Genomic DNA, 24871 nt, shown 5'->3' with positions numbered 1-24871 from the left:
ACTGATCCATACTTAATATTCATACCTCGCGTTCGAGCTCCAAAAAAAATTTAAACAAAGAAGTCTAATTTCGAAAGATTCCTTATATGGTATGAATGAACATAATATAGCTTATAGAACATAGAAAGATATCATATGGCACAAGAAGTTGAATACATTAGTCTATATTTTGTTTTATTGTGTAAAGGAACTAAAAATGCTTGTGAAGCACACACTCAATCACCCTGCCTATATGAATTTAAAGAACTTAAAAATACAACCAATTTAAACTAGTATTCATCTATTTTTGGTAACAAACCGAGACTAAGGCAAGTATTAGATTCAAAGCTGATGTTAAAATGTACAAAACAGTATTGTGGAAAGCGCTCGCTTCAGCAGCGGGCAGTGTTTCACTTTTGTTGGATGAAGCGTAATAGGTGTTTGGAAGCGGCCACTTCTATCAAAATGCACGAAGCACTAGTGAAGCGTGAAGCGACTGAAGCGCTCGCTTTTGTCTTCTTCTTTAATTTTCAGCACTCTTCTTCTTCAAGTTGAAGCCCAGGTAAGTTTTCTTCTTCTTCCTCCTCCTTCTTTTTCTTTTTTTTATTTCAATGCTTAAAATTGCAGCGAAATGCTGTCAAAAAAAAAATTCCTCTTCAATTTTTCATCTTTTTCTCATTGTTTTTCTTATTCCGTGCTTAAAATAGCAGCGAAATTCTGCCAATTTTTTTTCCCCTTCAGCTCTTCTTTTTCTCGTTCTCTTATTCTTTTTTTTTTTTCGTTTCAGTCCTTAAAATTGAAAATGCTGCCAAAAAATTTTTTTCTTCAGTTTTTCATCTTTTGTTCTTACTGCCAAAAGTATTGAACATTTGATTGGAGTTACATGTGTTGTCTATGTATTATTTATTATATTTTTTTTTAAATTCCGTTTCACTTCAAAAAAGCGAGCGCTTCGCTTCTCGTTTTACGCTTTAAGCGAAAATGGGCTTGTCGCTTTTCATCGCTACACGCTCTTCACAACATTGATACAAAATAATTAATTATACTCGTAAGTACCAAATCAAGGATCCCAATATACTGGCAGCATTCCGATTAACTCCTCAACCTGGAGTTCCACTTGAAGAAGTAAAGGGCGCGGTAGCTACCAAATCTTCTTTTGGTACGTGAACAATTATATGGATCAATAAATTCACTAGTCTCTGATCCTTATAAAGGACGATTCGAACGTACTTAATAGGAAACACATATATTCAACTGGACATTTAAGTTAGTATATTAATATTTGAATGGTGCATTTGAATCAATAAATGGTTCATAAAGTTATATTATAACAATCTCTAATACCAAATTATAAGGAAATTATAGATGTACCATTCTACTATGTTAAGACTTGTTTATTTACTAAGAAATAGTAATTTCCTTTATTTTTCTCATTTTTTCACCGATAAAATTCCTTTAAGCATGAATGTGTTTTTATATAGTATGGCTTTTCACATGGATCTTAGCATTTTTTCTTTTTTCATTTCTTTCTCTTTAGGAAATATGTTGTAGTTGTGAGCACGTGATTTTTGCCCTACAAGAGCTACTCCCACAAAAATTCAAAACAAAATGGTTGTGATTTATTTGTATTTTGTCTGTGCATGTTTATTTCTACTTTAATTAAGAAAAATACAAAAAAAAACATGTGTTGCATGCGCATTTAGGATTTAATTTTACAATTTAGGAATTAATTAAACAGGTTTGTTTTACAAAAATGAAAAATCACCAAAAAATATGTACTTTGCATTTAAATGTCCAAATTGTGTGATTTCATATTTAATTTCATGTGATAGCTATTATTAAGAGTTAATATTTTAGCTAATTGTTAATTTTATAATTAGGATTTTTTTTAGTGGGTAATTAGGAACTAAAAAAAAGAGAAAATAGAAAGAAAAAAAAGGGGAAGAAATAAAGAGAAAGTCGGATTGGGCCAGTTTGAATTAAATAGACCAGGCTCAAACCAAAATAATCCCTTACAGCCCAGTCCGAATACCCTTTTACCCGGTCCAATTAGGCTGGCAACACGACCGTCCAAACGACGTCGTTTTTGTCACCCTCAATCTGGGTCGTTGATCTCACTGGATCAACGGTCCAGATCACTTCACCCTCACCCGTAACCCCATACCCGACCCGTTACCCAGATCGACCCCGACCCCAACACTAAACCAAACGACACCGTTTTGATTAGCTCTTTGATCCTAGCCGTTGATCTTAATTGATCCAATGGCCAGGATCAAAACACACCCCTCGTATATATTCCTAAAAAACCTACCCAGCCCCCCCAAAGCCTTCCCCGCTTCACCTTCGTCTCTGACCTAGAGACAGGTCCCAAACACCTGCCGCCTTCAACCACCGTGCACCGCCCACCGGAAATTGCCTCAAGGCGGTTCCGGTGGTCCAAACAACCCCATCTTCACACTATAGAACCCCCTCACCCTCCTCTTTCTGAATCTACCTTCTATTGTCCTCGAATCCCAGTAGTATGCTTCGAATATCAGATCGAAAAATCAGTTAAGGACCTTAGTTCACCCGATGACCCCCAAATTAATACCCTTAGATCATCTAACCACCCCCAATCCAACACCAGTACCCGTTTGCATCGAATCATCCTTGAGCTTCTCAAATCTTTGTTTGAAGATTCGAGCAAAACCCAGACCTACCCCAATCCGCCCTAAACTCACACCCTGGCATCCCCTGACCTCCCTCATACCTGAGACACACTGGGTTCCTTTCAAACCTGGTTAGAACCGTTCGAACCCTAAAACCGAACCAAGAACCCTAGAAAAACAAAAGCTGGAATCAGTCCGAAGCGGAGAAATTTGGGTGTCCAATGGACCTTAGTCGAAGTGTTCTCAGTTGAGAACACTCGATTAAGGTCCCTTCGACCTCAAAAGATTCGAGTCAAGTGTTCGACCTGGGTTCGTCTAGTCTTGTCTTTGTTTAAAGTACCTCTTTCCTCCTCTCTTGTTCTTTGTGTTACGTTTAATTGTGTTTAGGTGGTTATAATTTAGCTTCGTTTGATTGATTCCATCTTGCCCCATCAGACCTTTTTATTGGGTCCAATTTTATTATCATTTCTGCTTATTGTCATTTGTTGTATGCTGTAATGTGTTGTCAATTAGTCTGATATGTTTGAATGATAGAGTAGCGTGATAATTAGTTTGATGTTTGGTTCATTCTTGGCTGTGACCCCTCCTGCCTCGTTTGTGTTCTGAATGTTGTGTTAAAATGGGCTCGTGGGTAATATTTGAGTTTAGAATTGATCCTGTAGGTGTCTTAAGTTCATTGAGCTGAATTTATGGTTCGTTTGTTAGCCTAAATTAGTCAACCACCTTGAAACCCTGCTGGTTGTTCCTTACTTTTGCATTCCAAATCTGATTAGGGCATATGATGGTCAGGTTGATCTCAGTCCATCTGTTTTGTTGAGTTTAAATATGATTGTTTTTCCATTTATAGTTAGTTCAATATGTGCTGCCCTGAACCTTTAGGTTTCATTCTAAATGTCATCTGATTTAGTATCTTGAATTACTAGCTGATTTGAATTGGTTGTAGCTATTGTAACTAGTTGGATTCAGTTTAGTGAATGGGTAGGTTTGAATAGGTTGTTGATCGAAAGTTTGTATCCAGCACTTAAGGGGTTTGGGGTAAGACAGTGAATCACAGGGGTTTAAGGGGTAATTTGGGGATTTCAAAACTTGAAAAAAGAGGGTTAACTTGAGTGGACTGTCAGGAATTACCAATGTACCATTAATCTAATATATTTGTTTAAATAAAAGTTGGGAACAAAAGATAATGGTATGGGGGAGGTTTGTTAGGGAGTGATTAAATAAATATGTGCCCATAACCTTTGAATTTAAAAATAGAAAGGGACATACAATAGTGGAGAACAAACATACAATAGTGGGCAAAAGAAGGAGGATGATGGGGCAGAATGGGTTTTCTGAATTTGGTTTTTTGAGTGCTCTTAAGAGCTGGCAGGGTCGGTCTTTGCATATATCTAGAGCCATTGATAGGCAGTAAAAGGGAGAGAGAAGATTAGGATTCTGAAAATAAGAGGGGACCGTTTTTTTTTAAATCTAAGAGGTCAGAATTAAGAAAGAAAGAATTTGAGAGTTGAAAACCCGATTGCTTCATTGATTTCATTTTCCTGATCCAACATTAACACTGATCCTAAGTAACTCTAGTGCATTTTTCGAATTCATTTGACTTGTGTTGGTAGTGTTGTGAGCCAATCTCTGTTTTCTGTTTGGTTCACTGATTCGTTTTGGAGTTGAATTTGCTATATTGGTTCACTCAGTTGCTTTTGGTATTTCTAGGTTTTCAATTGGTTGCTCCTGAGTTTGCTGGGGTTATTTGTTACTGTTTCCATTGGTTATAGCTGGAATTTTTCTGCTGGTTTTTAATCTGTTACCTGGGCTGTCGCATTACTGTTGTTGCTGTGTTGTTGCTACTACTCCTGCTGACTTTTTCTTCTTCTTCCTTTGAACATTGAATTCCAGGTACATATTTCGAATCACCTTTATGTAACTTGAATTGAAGTTGAAACGGAATTATGCAGCAAACCTGTACATTTGGATGTTATTTGTCGTCTTTAATTCTATAGATGTTAAATGAAGTAGATTTATCCAATATTATCTCTGTTTTTATATTCTGTACGAATAATAGAAACGTGGTTGTATAATTGGAACTGTTTTAGGTGTGTAGATTTTTGTGACAGAATGTTAAATTATGTAGATAGCTTATGAATGTCATACCCCGTAGTAGTAATCTGAAATAAGCATGTTAAATGTTGACTCAAATTAGTAAAGTAGGATATTAAGCCAATAATTTCGCAGAATCAGTAGGTCTGCCGTATTTGAAGTTTGATTTGATGTAGTAAGGCTAAGGTCATTAACTTAATAGGCATGAGTTGATTTCGAACAAGGCTTGTTAGAGTTCCTTTAAATGTAATAGATTTTCAAAGTGTCGATTAAGTTTTAACAACTTTCGTATGCATTGGTAGTCAAGGTTGGTTCAGTTTCAAATAGTTAAAAAAAAATAATTAGTTCCAATGGTTCAATTCATCTAATAATGTGAAGTCTAAATTAGTTAAAGAATAATTTGTTTGTTTTGATAATATTGTTTGTCAATTCCATATTTTATTTATAATTTCATTTTTTCTTTTGGTAATATTCAATTATAGAATAAGACACGAAATAATTTTCTTTTGAGCAAATTCTATCGCAATTTTGCGTTAGCATCTTTTGTAATCTAATAATTGATAAAAGGCCCGAACTTGCCAAGCATGTAATTTAATTAGCATATATTTTCTTCTTTCATTTTTGAGACGAACAAAAATAGACAATGTAGTCATTTTAAGACTATCCTTTTAAAATAAATGAGACGAGCCTCGCCGAATAAAACGCACAAACCGCGAGTCCCTCATAAATGTATATATTAAATACTTAGAATTTGGGATGAGTCGTTTAGCGAATTTCACGGCCCTCCCCAAAAATAATAACGTGTTAGTCTCTTTAGACACGTTTTTAATAATATTACTTTCCTAAACTTGGGTGCGCATTTATGTGACCTAAATCCAAATCTCAACGGAGTCGAAACGTGTCTATGACCACGAGTACATTGATTGTGACGAGGTTCGAGATACGTTTTCACGACGTTGCAATTCTATTAAAAAATAATGATAATAAAAGCGGTTTAAACTTAATAAAAGCACACAAGTCATAACATATATTAAAGTCAGATATTTAGCCATTATAACAATTTAAGCGACCGTGCGAGAACCACGGGATCCGTGGGTGCCTAACACCTTCCCTCGGGTCAACAGAATTCCTTACTTAGAATTTCTGGTTCGCAGACTTCATTTGGAAAGTCGAAAATTTTCTCGATTTGGGATTCAAAATAAACCGGTGACTTGGGACACCAAAAGCCAAACCTTTCCCAAGTGGCGAGTCTGAATTAAATAAATAATCCCATTTCGAATATTGCCACTTAAAAATGGAAAAACTCCCTCACGCATTTATCCTTCAGGGTAGGCGCGCAAAAAGGAGGTGTGACAGTAGTACAAATTTAAAAGGTAATTCAGAAATGAATTGTCGAATTATTTTTGGCAATATCTGACGATAGTATATGTTATCATAATGAAAATTGAAAAGCTTGTAAGGTAAAGTGATCTTCTAACATACCTTTTTTAAAAAAAACAAGTGTTTAGAAAATAGTGAATTTTAATTCATATTTTATAGTTCGAATAATTATATTCATATTATTTTACATGTTATTTTTAGCTGTGGTCAAGTATTAACAAATAATACTCTTCCCTTTTAGACGATATATATCATTCTTCGGGATATAATGGTGTCAGTTTTTGAATTCTTTTTCTTACAAATTAATTATCTTTGAATAAGCAATATATGATTACTTTTTGAATTACGTAGATTCTTATCATAGCATTCTCATCCATTAAAATGCAACACGAAAATGTCTGTAGTGTCAATTACCCATCAAAATCTACATCTTTAATTAGAATATGAAAATAGAAGCTGACCTACAAATAAAAAAAATCGTATTTTGATTTTATATAATTGCCGTTCCCTAATTTATAATCTTATTCCCAATTCACTACTTATTACTAACATTAATGAACACTCATCACTGTGTGGATCGGGAATGGCAATAATAAAATATAAGTGACAACATGGATTACAAGTTTATCCCATTGTTATATATTTTCCATCTTATTGTAGTATCTTGTGTTAAATAAACAAAACCCCGTAATTCCTTTCATGTATTACATTTAATACTTTTTATTTTTATTTTTCAATTTGTTTTCACCACGAGCACGTTTACAGTGCTATTGGTATTATTTTGTCAGCAGAAAACACATCATTAAATGGTGTGCCATCTAAAGAAATTCTTGTTTGGAAATATTATCCGTACAAAATACTCGACCACAATTATAATAATATAGAGTAATGTCATGCCCCAACCCTAAATTCTTTAGGAAAAATGACACTGTATAATCACTCTTAAAATAATAAAAAAATATTATATATATATATATATATATATATATATATTTATATACACATATCAAATATATTACTCCCTCCGTTCACTTTTACTTGTCCACTATTGACTTTGCAAACCCTTAAGAAATAATAAATAAAGTGCATAATTTACCATGATACCGTATTAATTGGTGTGTAGTCTTAATGGATTTGAAAAATGATTTGGAATGAATAATTAATGCTAAGGGCAAAACAAGAAAAAGAAATTTTTCTCTTGATATGCGAAAGTGGACAAGTAAAATTAAAAATTTATTTTTAGAATAGTGAACAAGTAAAAGTGAACGGAGGAAGTATATATTATTGAAGTTTGATGCTGCTCAAATGAGCTAAAGTAAAGGATGGCCCAGTCAAGTCTTTATAAACCAGTAGAAAGATTGTATTAGATATGAGGAGATTGCCTTGTGCTGTTCCTATCCACAAAAATCATTCTGTATTGAAGGGAAAAAGCAGACTTCTTACACCCATAGAAAATGAAGAGAAAGTTGAGAAACAATTAGAGAGGCAGACTTTAGAAGTTCTCTTAAGAGGGACCAAATCATAAAATTATGCAGTCTTCACCTCAGTTTCTCCAGCCTTCAGCTTATCCCCTTCCTCCAAAGCAAATTCAAGGCACATCTACAACTAAAACTCTTTCAATTCCCAACCAATGCTGCAAATTTTCGCGCAGAGAACTTGCCATTGGCACTAGTTCATCCTTGCTTCTACTCTTAGGCTCCCAAGCAATTGAGCCATTGAATTTGTCAAGGGCAAGGGCAGATGAACTTCCCGATAGCCCTGATAAAATAGAACCAGAACCCGAACTAGAACCAGAACCAGAACCAGAAGAGCCTTCAAGAAAAGTCGATTATTGTTCAGATCAGAATGTGACAAATCGAGCATTTCTTGAAGTATCAGTTGATGGTGAACCTATAGGAAGAATTGTTATCGGGCTATACGGTGATGGTACCCCTGTTGGCTCAGCAAGGTTTAATAAACTTGTTAGTGGAGCAGCTGGAGTTAGTTACAGAAGAAAAGAATTCGCAAGGATAATGCCAAATTATGTGCAACATGGTGGGTTGAGATCATTTGGTGTGGATGCTGAACTTGCAAAGAACACTGGAAGAACTATGACAATAGATAACCTTGTGGACGAGTGGGAGAAACAGAGTGAAGGGTGTCAAGGAACCAAGAATGTAGCAAGAAGTGTCAGCATTATTGTGAGGGACCCCTCAAAACCACCTCCGAAGATGAAGCTGGTTGCTCGAAAAGGAAAGCTGGAAATCGACCAAGAAGAACTGGGAAAAGATGTAAATGGGACAGAGTTTACTATTGCAGTTAAAGACTCACCTGAGTTAGATGCCTCTGCCTTAGTCATTGGGAGAGTCTTGGATGGTATGGATGTTGTGGAGAGAATTGGCCAGGTCAAAACTGTGAAAGAGAATACCAGTTCTCCTTATTTCAGGTACTGCCATCTCCCAATCACCTAAGCTGATCTGGTGGCTTTTAATGAAAATTGACACCAAATATGAACTCATATAACAGACAATCTGGCATGTTCAACAACTAATAGGAAGACAAAACAGTTTCCCATCAGAAATGTCACAGTATAGATAAAACATAACAGTTACCTATTAGGATAATAATAGCATACAATTACACAATAAACTAACCCATGCAAAATCATTCAACTAAGTGAACCATACAGATGCATTAATATTTTGGTATTATCAACAGGGTGGCTAAGTTGATAGGAGATAAAAGGGCTGTAGTTGCAGAGAGAGGCTTCAACAGACCTTACTCAAAGGTGATAATAACAAATTGCGGCTTGATGGATTGATCAAGATGCGGTTGAGAGATTTTGTCCTTTAGATTCTTTTAAGAGGAAGAACTGCTCAAAGTGAAAGTGTACAACAATTATGTTCCAAACAAATTCATGATGCAATTTTCCCTCTCCTCTGAAAGTTTATATCAATGGCAACATTATAGTGTTTTACTTTCTCTGTCCAAAAAAGCAGATTGCAACTCTCTCCAAGTAATTAACAATATCATTCACAAAATACATCTATTGCTCTCACTTTGGAGAAATTATCTCAAAAGCGTCTTACAAATTAATTATCCACTACACAAGCTCACACTTGTGACATCCAGGTAAAATACCGGTAATAAGATGCAAAAACTTTTCTCCACGGGGAAGGTAATCTTACGGCCCAGTCTGTCTGGTGAATTTCCTCGGGGACCATGGGGGCTATATTCAAGCACGTGGTTAGCTTTGCTGATTTAACTTGGTCGAACAAGCTTCTTTCGCTTGGATGGAGGAGATGTAAAAAGCTTTTGCACTGAAGCAACAGGATCATCCCCCTGCACAGGAGCAACACAAGATAAATCATTTACTTTCTGATGATAGAACTTTTATAAAATAAAAGTACATATAAAGTAAGATTAATCCTTTTTCTGGCAGTCAAACTATACAAGTAATGTAAACAAGGATAGAAGGCGAATAGATAATCCCTTTTCCTGATAGTAAGACTATACAAGTAAATGTAAACAAGTACAGTGGCAGATCTAAGCACAGAATAAGTAGCACTCATCCCATTACTCAGACCATCTGGTATCAAGAGATCAAAGGAAGCTTGTGCTTTTCTGTCTTATAGCATGTTTGGCCAAGCTTCTTGGAGGCTAAAAACACCTTTTTTTGGAAGTACTAAACCCACCATTTCCTACCCATTAAATTCAAATAAACAGTTGCGACCAAGCAAAATTTCGACAAATTAAATGAGCTACCAATCAGAAGCTCAAGTGATAAATCGTCTTCAAGTATCAGCAAACAAAAGGATGATACTGACAATAGAGCCTGGTAAGTAACATCCCTAAGCCTGTTACACTGATTCTCAATTTTGACTTGGACGTATGAGGATGCCTCAGCAGTGTTATAAGGGCATGCAACATCACCGTTCATCTTCGACTAATGATCTCATTTACTCCTTTTTTTGTGATTTACTAAGAAAAATTAAATGGATATTGAAGTTGTCATGTTCATATAAGTTGACTAAAAGCATAAGTAGACAGGGTAAAAGGAATGTGGAGTTCAAAATCGAAATCTGGACCCCAGAAAGATAAATCTTCTTTCCAACAGAAGATAGTACTATATATTTTCTCTCAGAATTATGCTTGGTCTAAATATGCATTCAATTCTCTGAGGTAAATAATGCAGCATCCAAATGGATTTTTTTTTCTTTTTTGTCCAAATGGAATTATTAACATCATTAGTTTAATGTGAACAATCTTGCCTTAAGTTCTCAAGTTATCATATCCGAACAGTAAGCCCAAACTGTATTTCTCCAAGTCAAGGCCATGAAGAAATAGATTGTTGTTAAACGAATGAAAGGAGCATCATTTCATCAATAGATCTGCTAAACACCAAACAAAATGTGAGTTTACATGTTAATTAGGCTGCTCTAATTAGCTACTGATGTTATCTGTTTCGTAATAAGCTAGCCTAATTACTACTACAGCTAACAGCATCAATCAAGAAAATTACTACTACAGCTAACAATGTCTTTATCCTTGTTAGTCAAACTAACTTGCTATTTTATTTATCAGTTTACTTCTTCCTTACCTTAATCAAGGAAGATGGAGGATATCTGGACAAAGAAGAAGAAGATTCTTCATGACGCTCTAAAGCAGATAGTGTTTGTTCCCACCCTGGTGGAGAGCCACTATTAGATGCAATCCAGGGGCAAAAATATCTGTGCAGCCTGAATGGATCAAACTCCATAGCTTTTCCTGAAAGGATGACATAATCTGTCAGTTACACTTGTACACGCAACATAAATAGAGCATAGAATGCACATAAAAAAAGTACCTTCCTTTTTCTTTTCTATTGTTCATCATAAGAATTTCTGCATGAAAATGATACTTTTGTGAAATTATAAATTGGTTGAAAAGAATCTGTTTTCCAAGCGTATATGTCTGAGATATCAGCAAAGCAGACAGAAATACTAAAGAGGCAATGCGGTGCAATTCAAAATGAGTATCACAGAAAAGGGAAGGGGCCTTCCTAGACTTGAAGGTAGAGAAGAATGAAAACCTTGGGTCAATGAGGTGAGGTCTTTGGATAGACAGCAGAATGCCAAAAGGAGGAAGAAGCCGAGCAATTCATATGGTCATTCTGAAAGATATGCAAAATAAGAAGAGACTGAACAGTACTTGGACAGTAATGCAGGTCAAAACTGCAATTCAACGCAAGTATACCAAACTTGGACTATTTTATGAAACTGGATCTATGTTGCTAACAAAATTGGTTCAACCTCCTATAGCCAATATAAATCAATTTCATGGAAAAGTTTGCAACCATGCTAATGCAAATGGGCAAGCTTGATCAAAGAAAGCATTCCTAAACAAACTGAATTACCTCGACTAGGTGAAATGTCATGGATAAGAGGACGCACTCCAGCCATTATAACATCATGCCTATTGCCTTGTTCCCTTCCTTGTGTAACATTGTTGCCTTCAACCATCACTCTGCTCTCGTCACTTTCCCCTACATGAGTTGTATCCTTGCTACTTGACCGAAAATCATTTCCAACCTTGTCCATACAATGATCTGTGACTGTTGGATCAACCTTGTCCAAACTTTCTGCATTATCAGCCATTTCATTGGTGTTGCCAGAACCTTGTGGAGCAGCCTTGTTGTTTTCCAGTTGAGCTTCTGCAATCACTTCTGATGTGGACGTTGTATTTTCTCCTGCAGGCAACTCTTGGGTTTTGCAATTCCTAGATGCATTCTTGGTTACTAAATCATCCTTAAGCTCAGATTCAGCAATAAACCATGCTCTCAAATTCCGCCCAATGATTGGCAGAGATATTTTTGCCCTGAAATTATGCGTTGCTGGAGGAGGACCACCTGCAATCGTTAAGTTTAAACTTGGCGGTCTTCTATCTAACATGGTGTTACCAGAAGTTGCAACCTGTCCTATGTGCTCTCTACTCTCATCACGATCACTATTGCTGGAAAGAAGGTTTTTACCGCCATCGTTGAGACTGACATGGTCATCACTCACCTGTGTGTATCCACTTACTCGTAGAAATTCCAAAGGTCGAGGAACCATGGAAAAATCCCATAGACCAATACAAGCCCCACAAAGCCTACAGTCGAGAACAACAGTATTTGGATTGATTATTGCGTCGTCAGAAGCTTGACTTTCATCATCTGTCTTGCTCTCAGAAGTCTTATCGGTACATGAACTGTAGACAGTAATAGTCTGATTCTTCCCGCTCAAAAGAGACTTATCCGAGAGATTGGCATCCTTACTAGATTGATGCAGCTGATCCTTGGAGTCAACTAAATATGGCAGTCTTCGAAGTTCCCAGCCGCATAAACTAATGAGCTTTTGTGCCTAAACATGATTCAATATATCAATACCAAAACCCCACAAATTGACAAACACAATTACTTCATCTAACAAAAGAAATTACATTAAAAATTAGCCCATACAATTTTTTAGAGTAAGTCTAACCTAAGAAAATTAAATTTATAGCTCGAAATAAAGCCCTGATCACCTCCCCCACCAGTCCCTCCCTCCCAAAAAAGAAGAACGATAAAATTTCGTGACAATTCTAAGATTGCTCCCGCCCAACCCCTCCTCAAACAGTGAAGACATATAGATATGCAGTCCAAAAATAAACAGCATAGTGATCAACTGGGCAATGGATGAGACACGTTTTGTTTGATAGCAGATATGCAGTTAGGCACTAGCTCTTGCCATCGTACTAATTAAATCAGAGAAATCAAGTTGAGTAAGGGATAGCAGCAGTTTTGTACTCGTCAACATTCTCCTGCAATGAGTAACTAAGAGCAATATTTGCTGGCTCATGTTCACATTTTCTTTTCATACCTGATAATATGTGAGAGAAGAAATTGAAGTGCGTTCATTTCTGGTGTCTTCATTTTGGGGAGTTCGTGCGAACTCGGGCTCATCACGTTCCACAGTTAAAGATTCTCGTAGAAATTGTTCCAACTGAGACCTTCTCAAGCTAGCGACAGCCTTAGGTGAAATCACAGGAAGAGCAGCAAGCTGTGATAGAATAGAATGCCGTATTTTATACTGATCAACTAGCATAGCAGTAGCTGTAGGTGGAAAATCTGCTAGTTTTTCATCACAAACATTGTCAATCCAAGGGCAAAGTAGCTTGTGTCCACTATCCAGCTTCAAGCTGAATACCAAGGCCGCTTTTTCAACTGATGCCCGCAAATGGGAGAACCATGAAACCAGAAGCACAAATTCAGTATGAATGAGAACGAGGTAACTATGACCAATTGCTTCTGTTTTAAGAATAATAGTAATACATCAGATGCCACAAACATGGAAAAGATGTGCAACATACTTTGCTGTTGTGACCAAGATGGCGGAGTAGAGAAAAGCATACGTGATCCACATGCTTCACATGCAATGGTATCCATATCTACATTAATCCAACCTCTTCTAGCACAGTTAACAGCACTGATTGCCTGCCAAGGAACAAATGCATTGTGTTCTAAGATTTAGAATATGCCAGAGTGGAAACAGTTTCTGTACAAACAGATAATACAGAAGGAAAGATTCTTTTTTCTAAGAAAAGATGTAGAGCTAACCTTTGCAAGAACATAAAGACGAAAAAAGTGGACAATAGGAATTTAGAAAAGATAGATACTTTCTAAAGGAAGAATTAAGAACTTAGAAACAAATTAAACATTTAGAAATTCTAAGACTATTTCTGAAAGAATCTTCTAGGATAAGGGTAAAAGCCTGTATAAGCTCAAGCAATCAGCTAGAACAGTTAACTTTGGAGTCATAAATAATTATACTTCTCTATTACTAGAACAACTGAGAAAAAGCATATGGTTTAGAAGCATAGAAAGAAAATTTGTTAGCATTATATGTTACTAGTTAGGCATAACGGGTTGCCCAAGTACTATTTACTGTAAGGATTAAATATAAGAGGGGCACTATAAAGAAGAGGCACTAAAAATCAAACCTTTGGTTTAGCAAACCAGGTCATAGCCTTAAAAGTGGCTATTCTTGTAAATAAATCATCTCGGTCCCATGGTCTACACGGCGGAGCTTCCCCTAAACTGTTAGTAGCTAGTAAATTGTGCTTGTTAACTGCTTTGCCTCTTAATTTTGGATCCAGTGACGAAAACGCAGATGACATATCCGGGCGCTTCTTGCCTCTTGACAATTGAACTCCAGATGCACTAGTGCAGCCAAACCAAAAATGACACAATTAAACATCATAGCCATTAGAAGTGTACAAATTCAGTCGCCGAACAAAAAAATTTAAGAAATTAAGAAGATAGGGAAAGAAGAGAACCTGGTGGAATTGGGCTTGGATTTAGGGGGAACCCGAAAGAGCTTGTCCATGGCATCTTGAAATCGCTTCTCTGATTCTTCAGCCATTTCTTCTCTTTTTTCCACTGTCCAAATATGTACTCTCTCTGTGTGTGTGTGAAGCGCGAGTTTAAACAGTACTCACCGGCATCGAGGATTAATCCGTGAGTTTCAGATGACTTCTTTTGCCGGAGGCTTTAAGGTGGAAGGAACTGGGTATTGTCCATTTGATTTGAGAGAAAATAACAAAACGGGTCCTTATGTTAGAGGTAGGGTCGAAGTAGTCCATAAAATGTACTCTTAAGCAGGTCTATATATATATAATATCAAGCCAATATATTGGTGTGTATGTGGCGCAAAAAATAATTATAATGATGTGAATTAACTCTAAACCTACGTCGTTTGCGAGTGTTTTCTTTCTCATAGAAAAAGCGATAGTACCTCTTAATTAAGCATGTCCACATTAACAAATTTTGGATTTCGGAGTTATCCCATTTGAAGGTTGCTTAACATTTTTTATTTTATTTTGTTTACTTTTAGTTTATGAATAGGTTATTAATTGAGGAAATTAATGAAAGGAAGAGCTTATATTATGTACCTAAAATGTGTCATTAATAGCTCTTTTCAAGTCCAAAATCAAACAGTTGAGCGCTGAATTCGCTGTAAAAAGAAATGCTTAATAATAGCTTTCACGTCCATAATTTTTTTTTTCTTCAAAAAGAAGCTTAATAGCTTTATTTGCTGGAATTGATGATTGGAATTGGCGTTAGTTCTAATTCTATTGAGGACTTGCAAACTTTTTGCCTTTCCAACAATGAACCCCACAATGGAGGAAATATACATAATACACATAATCATCGAAAATTATTGTACTGCCTTACAATTATCTTCGTCACTTCTCTTTGGCTTAAATGATACAGTAGTACAAATTCACATACCATTCGAAAACTAAACAGAAATAAATCTATGGCAGTTGTATGCTAAATAAATATGTGCATGTGTGTATGTCAATCTTTTTGTCTAATAAATAAACCACTATTTTGATCAATTTCCTTTTCCCCTTTTAGAAGAAAGAAGAATCATATCTTCGTACTTGCAATAGAAGTTTATTATAAGAGACAATTACAGAAAAGAGGACAAAATTAGTGATAACAAACAAACTCAAAAAAGTTATACTCCACTATCTATGATTATAAAATATGTAACCTGAGACGAATTGGAAATAGAACACCTAAAATATCTCCCTATTCTTACTTACCTTCCCTAGGTTCATCTTAAAATAGTAAAACAAAATAAAAACAAGAAAATACAATTCATTGACAAAAAGAAAAGGGAGTGGCGCAAGTAAATAATCACTACCAAGTAAATATGAAAACAAGCTTCAGCTGGTCTTTTTCTTTAATAATTTGCTCATTAACCTTGACATCATTAAGGAAATGGCGCCAACACTTATTCCGAGAACCTGAGCAACAATTGCCTTCTCTTCTGCCTTCCAATTCTTTGCAGACTCCCTATGCAAATGGTAAGAGGAATATTAAATTAAATTCTCGAAGAGAAAATATAAGAAAAAAGAAATTAATAGCATGTTTGGCCAAGTTTCTCTAAAGCCAAAAATATTTTTTTCTATAAAAAAATATATTTTTTCAAAGTTGAAGCGTTTAGTCAAACTTTAGAAGGAAAAAAAGTGATTTTGAATAGAAGCAGAATTAGTTTTGGAGAAGTAAAAAAGTAACTTAATTCTCTTCAAAAGCACTTTTTTGAAAACACTTTTAAGAAAAATACATTTAGAAACACTTTTTAAAAGCTCGGGCAAACACTAATTGATGTTCAAAAGTGTTTTTTAAATTAATTAACCAAACACAACTGCTTTTCACCAAAAATACTTTTGAAAAAAAACACTTCTTAATAAACTGATTTTTGAAGCTTGGCCAATCAGGCCATAAATATAAATGCTTGAGAACATTACATGTGCCTGTGCACTAAAACTAGACGATATTGATAGAGTAAATGTCTTTGGACGAGACATCCAGAGTAAGATGTCAATAATATATTTCATCAAATATTCATCGTATTCCTCTGGGAATGTGGGCCTGATGTCTAGCTCTAAGTGTTCAATATGATGTAGCGGCTCTGTTACACATCCAAAACCTTGTCTTCCTCATTCATGCATAGTAAGAAGATGACTCGTTAGTATGTAACTATGTATGATGAAAATATATAAAGAGAAATAAAGCTGATTAATAATAACACTTAATTTTTCATGCACATGTACGTACCTCATCATAAATGCACAAGGACAGTACCATGCTGTTGCTAAAATTTTGTAGATGACTTGTTAATTTCAGGAACCAAGCTCTATTGATATTTGGCATATCAATAGATAGTTCAATCCTTAAGAGCTTTGAAGTATCACTTGGAGCTATATATGGCATACATGTTGTACCTATGTATTTGAAAGAACATAAATTCGGAGTGGAAATTGGACGAGGTTTTGGATGTGTAACGGATAAGATCAAGGTTTTGAGTGATTGACTCGAATTTTGACATGCTTTCGTATCTCACAACTAAGAAACAAAGTTTCAAGATGAGGTAAATTGGAACATAAGTCTTTATCAAGACCAACAGGAAATCTCACACGATTCAAGTGAAATTCTCGTAACATTCTACAAGCACGAATATATCCATGTAAGCTGCATTTTTGCAAAAGCCAGAGTAAAGAAAATGAAAAACTTGTAAACTTGGGGCAATAACTTCTACTTTGCTAATAGAATTATTACCAGAGGTATGCTTCACATAAAGCTTCTTCAAACTGTCTGATTTAGGCAATACAATAAACATTGAATTTCCCGTAGTATCCCCATTCTCTCTCGCAGTTCACGAAACTCAATTCTCTAATATTAAGGCAACCGAAATTTCAGCCTTACAAATACTACATGCAGTATCGACGAAAACAAAATTAAATTTATTGTACGAGGAGTATTAATTATTATGGGTCCATCTCATTCGAGAGCCAAAAATATATTAACCATCCATATTATCCGCTAAAAAATAGGTTGGATAATGAACTTTATAAAAACGGGTCAAATATGGATAAGAACCATATTATCCACTTAGAAAATGGATAATCAATGGGTAACCAATGGATAACCATGGGTCTAATTTTTACATTTGTAAAGCTTCAAATTGGGGATTCATCAAGTTAGGGAGACTAAGAATTCTCCCAAAAGTGATCATATACAAGAAGTTTTGGATAATATGGGTAACCCATATTATCCGCCGATTAACCCGTTTTTTATCCGTATTAAATATGGGTCGGATCGGATAATCGATCCGCCTTTTCATTACCCGTTTTCAACCCGAACCATATCCGACCCGACCCGCCCGTTTGTCACTCCTAAGTTAGATGAAAAACGGTAAGGCATGTTGACTGAAAAATACATGGCAATGAGTAGTACAAACCATTCTCAAATCTCAAATACACCTCATGAAAATCGTTTCTGTTTATCAATGGCATCAGATTGTTATTAACAATATTCTTACCGTAAATAATATAATCAAATTTAACATGTACAATCCGTTTCTCAGCCTTAATTAACCTACTTTTCGAGGTCTCGAGAGAGTCAAAGATCCAGTCCGAGAACTTGTTATCTGCTTCTTGGGTGGGAAGTGGTCCAACCAAGCGGGTATTTTCAAAGAAAAGGGACTCGTCAAAGTTGAAAGCACAATATGATGGTGTGTTACGATGCCATCTCTTGGAAACAAGGCGGACATGAACTAGGTCTAGAAAATTAAGGTAGCAAAAGATTGAACAGATCGGAGAAGATGATCCGGTAATTGCAACGTTGGATCAGTACAAGACATTGTAGGTACATTAAGAATATCTTCAACTTTTTGAGACATGCAGAGTTCAGCCATGGCGTGGAAGCTGAAACAAGGCAAACCGTAAATCTAGTCAAATTAATTTAGTGATATTTTTCCAAGAACTTATGTGTAAATATATAAATAGAGAGAGATTTACCACTAAGGCCCAAGTGATAGAGAGAGTAATTTATTCTAAATTTTTTTTGAGAAAGCAATAACTAATAATTCTACCAAAAGTAATTCGGAAAATTGAAAATTAGGGCCCAAGTAAAAGTAACCCATTGTCCAAGCTTAATTTTCATACTTTCCTTTTTCTTTTTCTTTTTTTTTTTGGCTAAAACTGCATCTACTTTCCATATATTAATTTTTCCATATATTATTAATTGTTTTTTAAATAGGGAAGTAATATCAAAATCATATGGAAAAGTTATAGCCGCACTGCCACATTTTGTGTTTATTACAAAATTCTAAATGAGAACAAGATACTGTATATATTTTGCTTAATTCAGCCAAACCAAAAATGCCACAATTAAACACCAAAGTTCAAATTCGGGAAATAAATTGCGCCACATAAAAGAGCATTCATGTAAAAGGAAAACGAACAACAATAAAAGCAACGGAATTAGCCAAAGTGACGAGAAATACTAATGCCAAATACTAAAGTCAGGGGCGGACCTAAGTCGTGGGTAGGGCAGTGACGGATCTAGATAGGCACTTGTGGATGCTTAAGTACCCATTACCTTTGATCATATTTAATAAATTTGCATTGGCTATAATAAAAATATTTAGATAAATATTGAGTAAGCATCTATAACTAAACTTTTTTCCCCTCTTCTTTTGGAATTTTAATTGGCGAACATTCATTAGTTTAAAATCCTCGATCCTCCACTGGTAGAGGGTTAGAAAATAGTTGATGAAATCACTATATATATATATATATATATATATATATATATATATATATATATATATATATATATATATATATATATATAAATGTATATACACAATATATATACACACACATCAAGAACCCGTTAAATATTTTACTGGTGCCCCCAAAATCTCAGAAGGCCCCGTGGTAGAGTTGGTTGAGTGTAGTGCTGAAGCCGCCTGCCCCTGCTTGTTGTCTTAGGATTGAGCCCCAACTTCCACTTCTTAGGTTTTCCTTTCCCTTTAATGATTTCAAAGATTACTTTACTTAGTAGTCAATTGATTCTTTTTTTAATTTATTTTTTTAAAATTCAATTATCATTTAACACTTGTACATAATATACAACTTAATTAATGTTATTTTTTTTCAAGTCTCTCCCTCAAAATCAAAAGCTCCAAACACCTATCTTTGCAAATAAAAAAAAATTACAAACCCTTCTCTCTCGTCAACAATCATTTTGACAAAGTAGCAGCATCTATCGATTCCGGCAACGACGATTGAGAACTTGTACTTTGTTGATAAATTATCATAATCGTTAAGTTTGCCAAAAAATTTCACTAGTAATTGGCATATTTAAAGACAGTGCGCCCCCCTCCTACTAAAATTCTGGATCCGCCTCTGACTAAAGTACTTGAAAGTAAATAACGAAACATAAATCAGAACCTTAATTGAACCAACACAAATATGTTGGTGTTAGATTTCAGAGAATCCTTGAGCTGAAGAACCCTAGAAATGGAAGAAGATGTGCAGATAGAGAATGAATTGAGGAAGAATAAAATGAGAGAAATATATCTTCTATATTCTTTAATGTAACAGTACAAAGTATTTATACATGTACACTTAATTATCAACTCCCTAACAGATTAGTGGTCTCTACAGTACTCCTAATAACCTTTTGTAGTATCTGTACCTTAACTAACTAACTAACTGATTCCCTTACTCTCTATTACGTTACTCTTTCTGCTTCTACACTCCTGATAATGCCCAACTATGCCTTTTAAAGGACAAAACGGTCGCTGCAAATATAATCCGATTTTAAGTCCGGAATCGAATCCTCAGGGAACTAACCTATCTATTACACTCTTCGACAATGTTATTATCAACTCAATCAATCTCTAGATGCAAAATATTTGATCAATAAAGATTGGGTTTTTGTTTAACTACTTAAACTACTACTAAAAACAACAGTAAGCTAAAACAAAGATAATTTAATGGTAAAAAGGTCTAGAGCAGTGATTTCCCCAATTGCTAGTTTAGGTCTTGACTCTTCCGCTATAATCTCGCTGTAATACTTTATGAGGATTAAGAGTTATGGGTTATCGTAATTATCTCTCGATCAACTACAATAATTTACTAGATCATTCTCTCGAACTACTCTAGCTGACAATAGTTATGCAACTCTAAATTATCCCACCAAAGTTTTATTATCTCTAAACCCACTTTTAAGTTCAAGTAATGAATCTCTTTAATTAGCCAAAAGTCGTGTTGTTCAACAGCTATCTAATCTAATATTCTTTCTCAAGCAATATAAGGTAATTAGACATGATTAATCAAGGGCCCATTCAATTAATCACCATACAAAACGTAGTTGAACAATCATATCATAAATTCGGTTCGATTATAACAACTTGAGTCAAAACTTCAACCAACAATTGGTTCCACCAACCCTAGATAAGTGTTTAGCTACTCATAACAAAATAAGAGAAACTACTAAATTGTTCATAATGTAAAATTGCAAGAATTAAAAGGAGAAAGAAAAACTCTAATGTTTGGTTGATCTTCTCACTCTTGTTCTTGCCTCCAAAAGTAGTCTAAAATTAGCTTAGAATCAAGTTGGGCGAGTTTCTAAAGCTTATAAGGGTTTTACAAAAGTTTTCCCGAAATTACACTTTGGTCCTCAAACTTCCAGCTACGTGAACAGTGCACCGCGGTCGCGGCCAACCGCGGTGAAAGCTGACCTTTCTGCCTCACTTCATTAACCTGCCGCGGTCCACCGCGGTCGCGGTGGCCTTCTTTCCCAGGATATTTTTTGCTTCTTTGTGCTCGGGTACTTCTCGAGTGGGTGTTTTCTTCATATTATCGCCTCCAAAACACTCCATGTTGCTTCCTCTCATATAATATTCCCTGTGGTACAAAAGAACACTATTTAGATGACAATTTATCTATAAAACAACAACAAAGTATGGTCATCTTAAGGTGTAAATGTCAACTATATAGCCTATTATCAACTCCCCATCAAGCTAGGTGTATGAAAATATCAAATAAACCTAGCTTGGACACTAAGTACTCATATTGAGCTCCATGCAGTCCTTTAGTTAGCACATCTGCCAACTATTCTTTGGTTCCCACATACTCTATCTTGATTAGCCCCTGCTGAATTTTTTGTCTTATAAAATAGCAATCAATCTCCATGTGTTTGGTCCTTTCATGAAAGACAGGGTTGGTAGCTATTTGTATGGCCGTTTTATTGTCAGTGTAGATGGTAGCTGGCAATTCAAACACCAGTTTAATGTCCTTAAGTAATCCAAATATCTAAACTAGTTCAGCTACTGTTATTGGAATACTTCTATACTCTGATTCTGCAGAGCTTCTAGAAATAGCACTTTACTTCTTTGACTTCCATGATATCAGTGAATTCCCATACTTTATGAAGAAACCAGACACAGACTTCCTAGTCAAGGGACATGCTGCGTAATTAGTATCATAGAAGGCTGAGATTACACCTCTCTTTTGACTAGACAGAACCATACCTTGCCCAGGGTGATTCTTAACATACTTGATCACCCTGAGTGTTGCCTCCATATGAGATTTCTTATGCTTTTGCATGAACTGGCTGAGAGTTTGAACAATAAATGCAATGTCTGGTTTTGTTACTGTCATATATAGGAGTTTTCCCAGTAGCCTTTGATAGCTAGTAACATCTGGTAATAATGCATCATCCAAGTTGTTGATTGTGCATGTGTATTCATCATACTCATGCGTAGTGAGTTTCACATTTACGTCAAGGGGTGTAGTAGCAAACTTTGCAGCACCTAAGCCAAGTTCAGAAACAAGTTCTAATGCATACTTTCTTTGATGCATTAGAATACCCTGTGATGATCCTGCAAGCTCTATCCCAAGGAGGTATTTTAACTCTCCTAGGTCCTTCTTCTTAAAGGTCTTCTGTAGTGTTGCTTTGGTCTTTTCTACTAGCCTCAAGTCTGGTCCAGTGAAGAGTATATCATCCACATAGAATAGTATAACCACAATGTAGCTCCCAGTCCCTTGTACATGCAAAGAGTGATCATGTTGACTTTGTATGAAGCCAAAACTAATCAATGCCTCTGATAACTTTGCATTCCACTGCCTGGGTGCTTGTTTGAGACTATACATGGAAGCTGCAAGCTGGCTTACTCTCCCCTTGACTCTGAAAACCATGAGGAGGAGTCATATAGATTTCATTAGGCAAATCATCCTATTGGAAAACATTGTACACATCCATTTGATGGATATGCCAATGTTCTGAAGCTGCAATAGAAAGGATGGTTCTAACAGTATCCATCTTAACAACTGGACTGAAAGTTTCTTGATAATCAATCCCTTCCTGCTGACTGAACCCTTTGGCCACCATCCTAGCTTTAATCTTTCAACCTCCCATGTAGCTTTATATTTCACTTTAAACATCCACTTGCAACCAACATGCACCTTTCTTGGAGGAAGTGAGATAACTTCCCAAGTGTGATTAACCTCCAAGGCTACTATTTCTGATTTCATAGCCTTCATCTACCTTGGGTATTAAACGACCTCTTCATAAGAGGAGGTCTCCACAACAGTGGATAAGGCTGCAATATAAGACAGGTAAGAGGGAGAAAGACTGTCATAGTAGACATAGTTGGCCATGGAATATGGAGTAATAATGTTAGAAGGCTGAGTGACAAAGTCCTTGAGCCATAGTGGGGGGATGTTTAGTTCTGAGAGATCTCCTCAGTGTAGGACAAGGCTCAGGAGCAGTAGACAAAGAGCTATGCCTACCTTTTGATAAGGTTGGGGACAAGTGATCATCATATGATGAGGTAGATGAATTAATGTGAGGAGAGGGACATATATCTGTGGGCAGTTCTTCACAGTTAGAAGGTGAAGGACGTGGCTTGAATATAAGAGGAGAGACAGACAGAGAGTCCTTTAATGGAAATACATCCTCTCTGAAAATAACATCTCTATTGACAAAGAAGTGTTGTGTAGCAATATCTAAGAGAATATAACCTTTTTGAGTGCTTGAGAATCCCATGAGCACAGCAGGCTTGGCCCTAGGCATGAGCTTATCTGTCTCCTGTACTTGCTTTGCAAAACACAAGTAGCCCAGAGTTCTAAGATGTCCTAGCTGAGGCTTCCTATTGTACAACAGCTCATAAGGTGAACACCCCTTCAATGCTGATGATGACAGTCTGTTGATCAAGTATGCTGCAGTAATAACACAATGACCCCAGAACTTGATTGGAATATTAGCTTGAAACCTCAGAGCTCTGGTGATTTCTAGGAGATGTCTGTGCTTTCTCTCAACTACCCTATTCTGCTGAGGAGTGTAGGCACATGTGGTTTGATGAAGGATTCCAAGGTTATTGAACACAATTTTACATACTGAATTTAGAAATTCAGTACCATTGTCAGATCTCACCATTTTTATTGTTTTATTGAACTGTGTTTGAACAAAGTCAATGAACTGTGGTAATACAAAACACACATCAGATTTCAGTTTCATTAAGAAACCCCAAGTCATTCTAGTGAAGTCATCAACCACTTTGAGAAAATATCTATAACCATCAAAGGTTGCAGTTTTATAAGGTCCCCAAACATCTACATGAATGAGATCAAATGCATTAGTACTTTTGATGCTACTGATAGGAAATGGTGTCCTGGTTAGTTTAACACAAGGACACACATAACAGTTATTGATGACATTAGTAATACTAGCTAGTTTGACAGAAAATAGTTTCTTCAGAACAATAATAGATACATGGCCAAGTCTCATGTGCCATAAGACTATATCATTGGGACTGATTGGAGGTCAGCCTTTGAGCTAACAGCTGCCAGGGACACAATAGTCAATATCTTATTTCTATGTTATTGTAGGAAGTACAAACCATCTCTTTCTCTACCAATCTCCTTCACCCTACCATTGAAGAGATCTTGGAACACACAAAAATCAGGATAGAAAGAGGCAAAGCACCTTAAGTCCCTTGTCATTTTTGACACTGATAACAGATTATACTTGAAATGTGGTACATAGAATACTTATTTTTAGAGTGTTGTTGTTTGATATCTGACTATCTCCAATATGAGTTACTTTAGTGAAATCTCCATTTGGCAAGAGAACTTTTCTAGAGATAGAGGGTTCAACTATGGAGGCTTTATTTAATAGGTTGACATTGGACACCATGTGGTTTGTTGCCCCTGTGTCAATAATCCACTCTTGTGGACTAGTGGAAGCTAGTAAAGCAATACTAGTAACTCCTGCATTAGCTTAAGAAGTAGGTGAAGGACTGTTGTCGCTTGCTGAAGGAGAGCTGACTGTGTTGTTGTTCAGAATTTGCATGATTTGATCATATTGTTCCTTGGTGAAGGGAAAGGCACTACCTCCTCCATGTTGTGGTTGTTGTTCCATACTGGCA

The 24871-nt window shown here is 35.9% G+C and overlaps 2 protein-coding genes across 2 annotated transcripts; one reads left to right on the top strand and one right to left on the bottom strand.

The window, feature by feature from the left end:
* The first annotated feature begins 7464 nt into the window (after nt 1-7464).
* Nucleotides 7465-9118, top strand: LOC107793233 (peptidyl-prolyl cis-trans isomerase CYP26-2, chloroplastic). The gene is made up of 2 exons (XM_016615537.2): nt 7465-8523; nt 8796-9118. The coding sequence occupies exons 1-2, from the start codon at nt 7628-7630 to the stop codon at nt 8896-8898; spliced, it is 999 nt and encodes a 332-aa protein (XP_016471023.1). The 5' UTR covers nt 7465-7627; the 3' UTR covers nt 8899-9118.
* Nucleotides 8979-14890, bottom strand: LOC107793231 (uncharacterized). Its single transcript, XM_016615535.2, has 7 exons — nt 14412-14890; nt 14076-14295; nt 13446-13569; nt 12956-13299; nt 11473-12457; nt 10678-10844; nt 8979-9419 (listed from the first exon to the last, which is right to left on the bottom strand). The coding sequence occupies exons 1-7, from the start codon at nt 14495-14497 to the stop codon at nt 9339-9341; spliced, it is 2007 nt and encodes a 668-aa protein (XP_016471021.2). The 5' UTR covers nt 14498-14890; the 3' UTR covers nt 8979-9338.
* Between the last annotated feature and the right edge of the window lie 9981 nt (nt 14891-24871).

Source organism: Nicotiana tabacum, chromosome 6, assembly GCF_000715075.1.
Source record: "Nicotiana tabacum cultivar K326 chromosome 6, ASM71507v2, whole genome shotgun sequence".
Classification (NCBI taxonomy): domain Eukaryota; kingdom Viridiplantae; phylum Streptophyta; class Magnoliopsida; order Solanales; family Solanaceae; genus Nicotiana; species Nicotiana tabacum.
This window is presented reverse-complemented; position numbering and strand designations above follow the sequence as displayed.

What these genes read in the sequence shown, in the direction of transcription:
- LOC107793233 (XM_016615537.2), top strand. Translation starts at nt 7,628, where the DNA reads ATGCAGTCTTCACCTCAGTTTCTCCAGCCTTCAGCTTATCCCCTTCCT. An exon ending in ACCAGTTCTCCTTATTTCAG is followed by an intron (nt 8,524 to 8,795) that starts GTACTGCCATCT and finishes TATTATCAACAG; the next exon opens with GGTGGCTAAGTTGATAGGAG.
- LOC107793231 (XM_016615535.2), bottom strand. Translation starts at nt 14,497, where the DNA reads ATGGCTGAAGAATCAGAGAAGCGATTTCAAGATGCCATGGACAAGCTC. An exon ending in ATCTTGGTCACAACAGCAAA is followed by an intron (nt 13,300 to 13,445) that starts GTATGTTGCACA and finishes TGCGGGCATCAG; the next exon opens with TTGAAAAAGCGGCCTTGGTA. An exon ending in CTCCATCTTCCTTGATTAAG is followed by an intron (nt 9,420 to 10,677) that starts GTAAGGAAGAAG and finishes GCTCCTGTGCAG; the next exon opens with GGGGATGATCCTGTTGCTTC.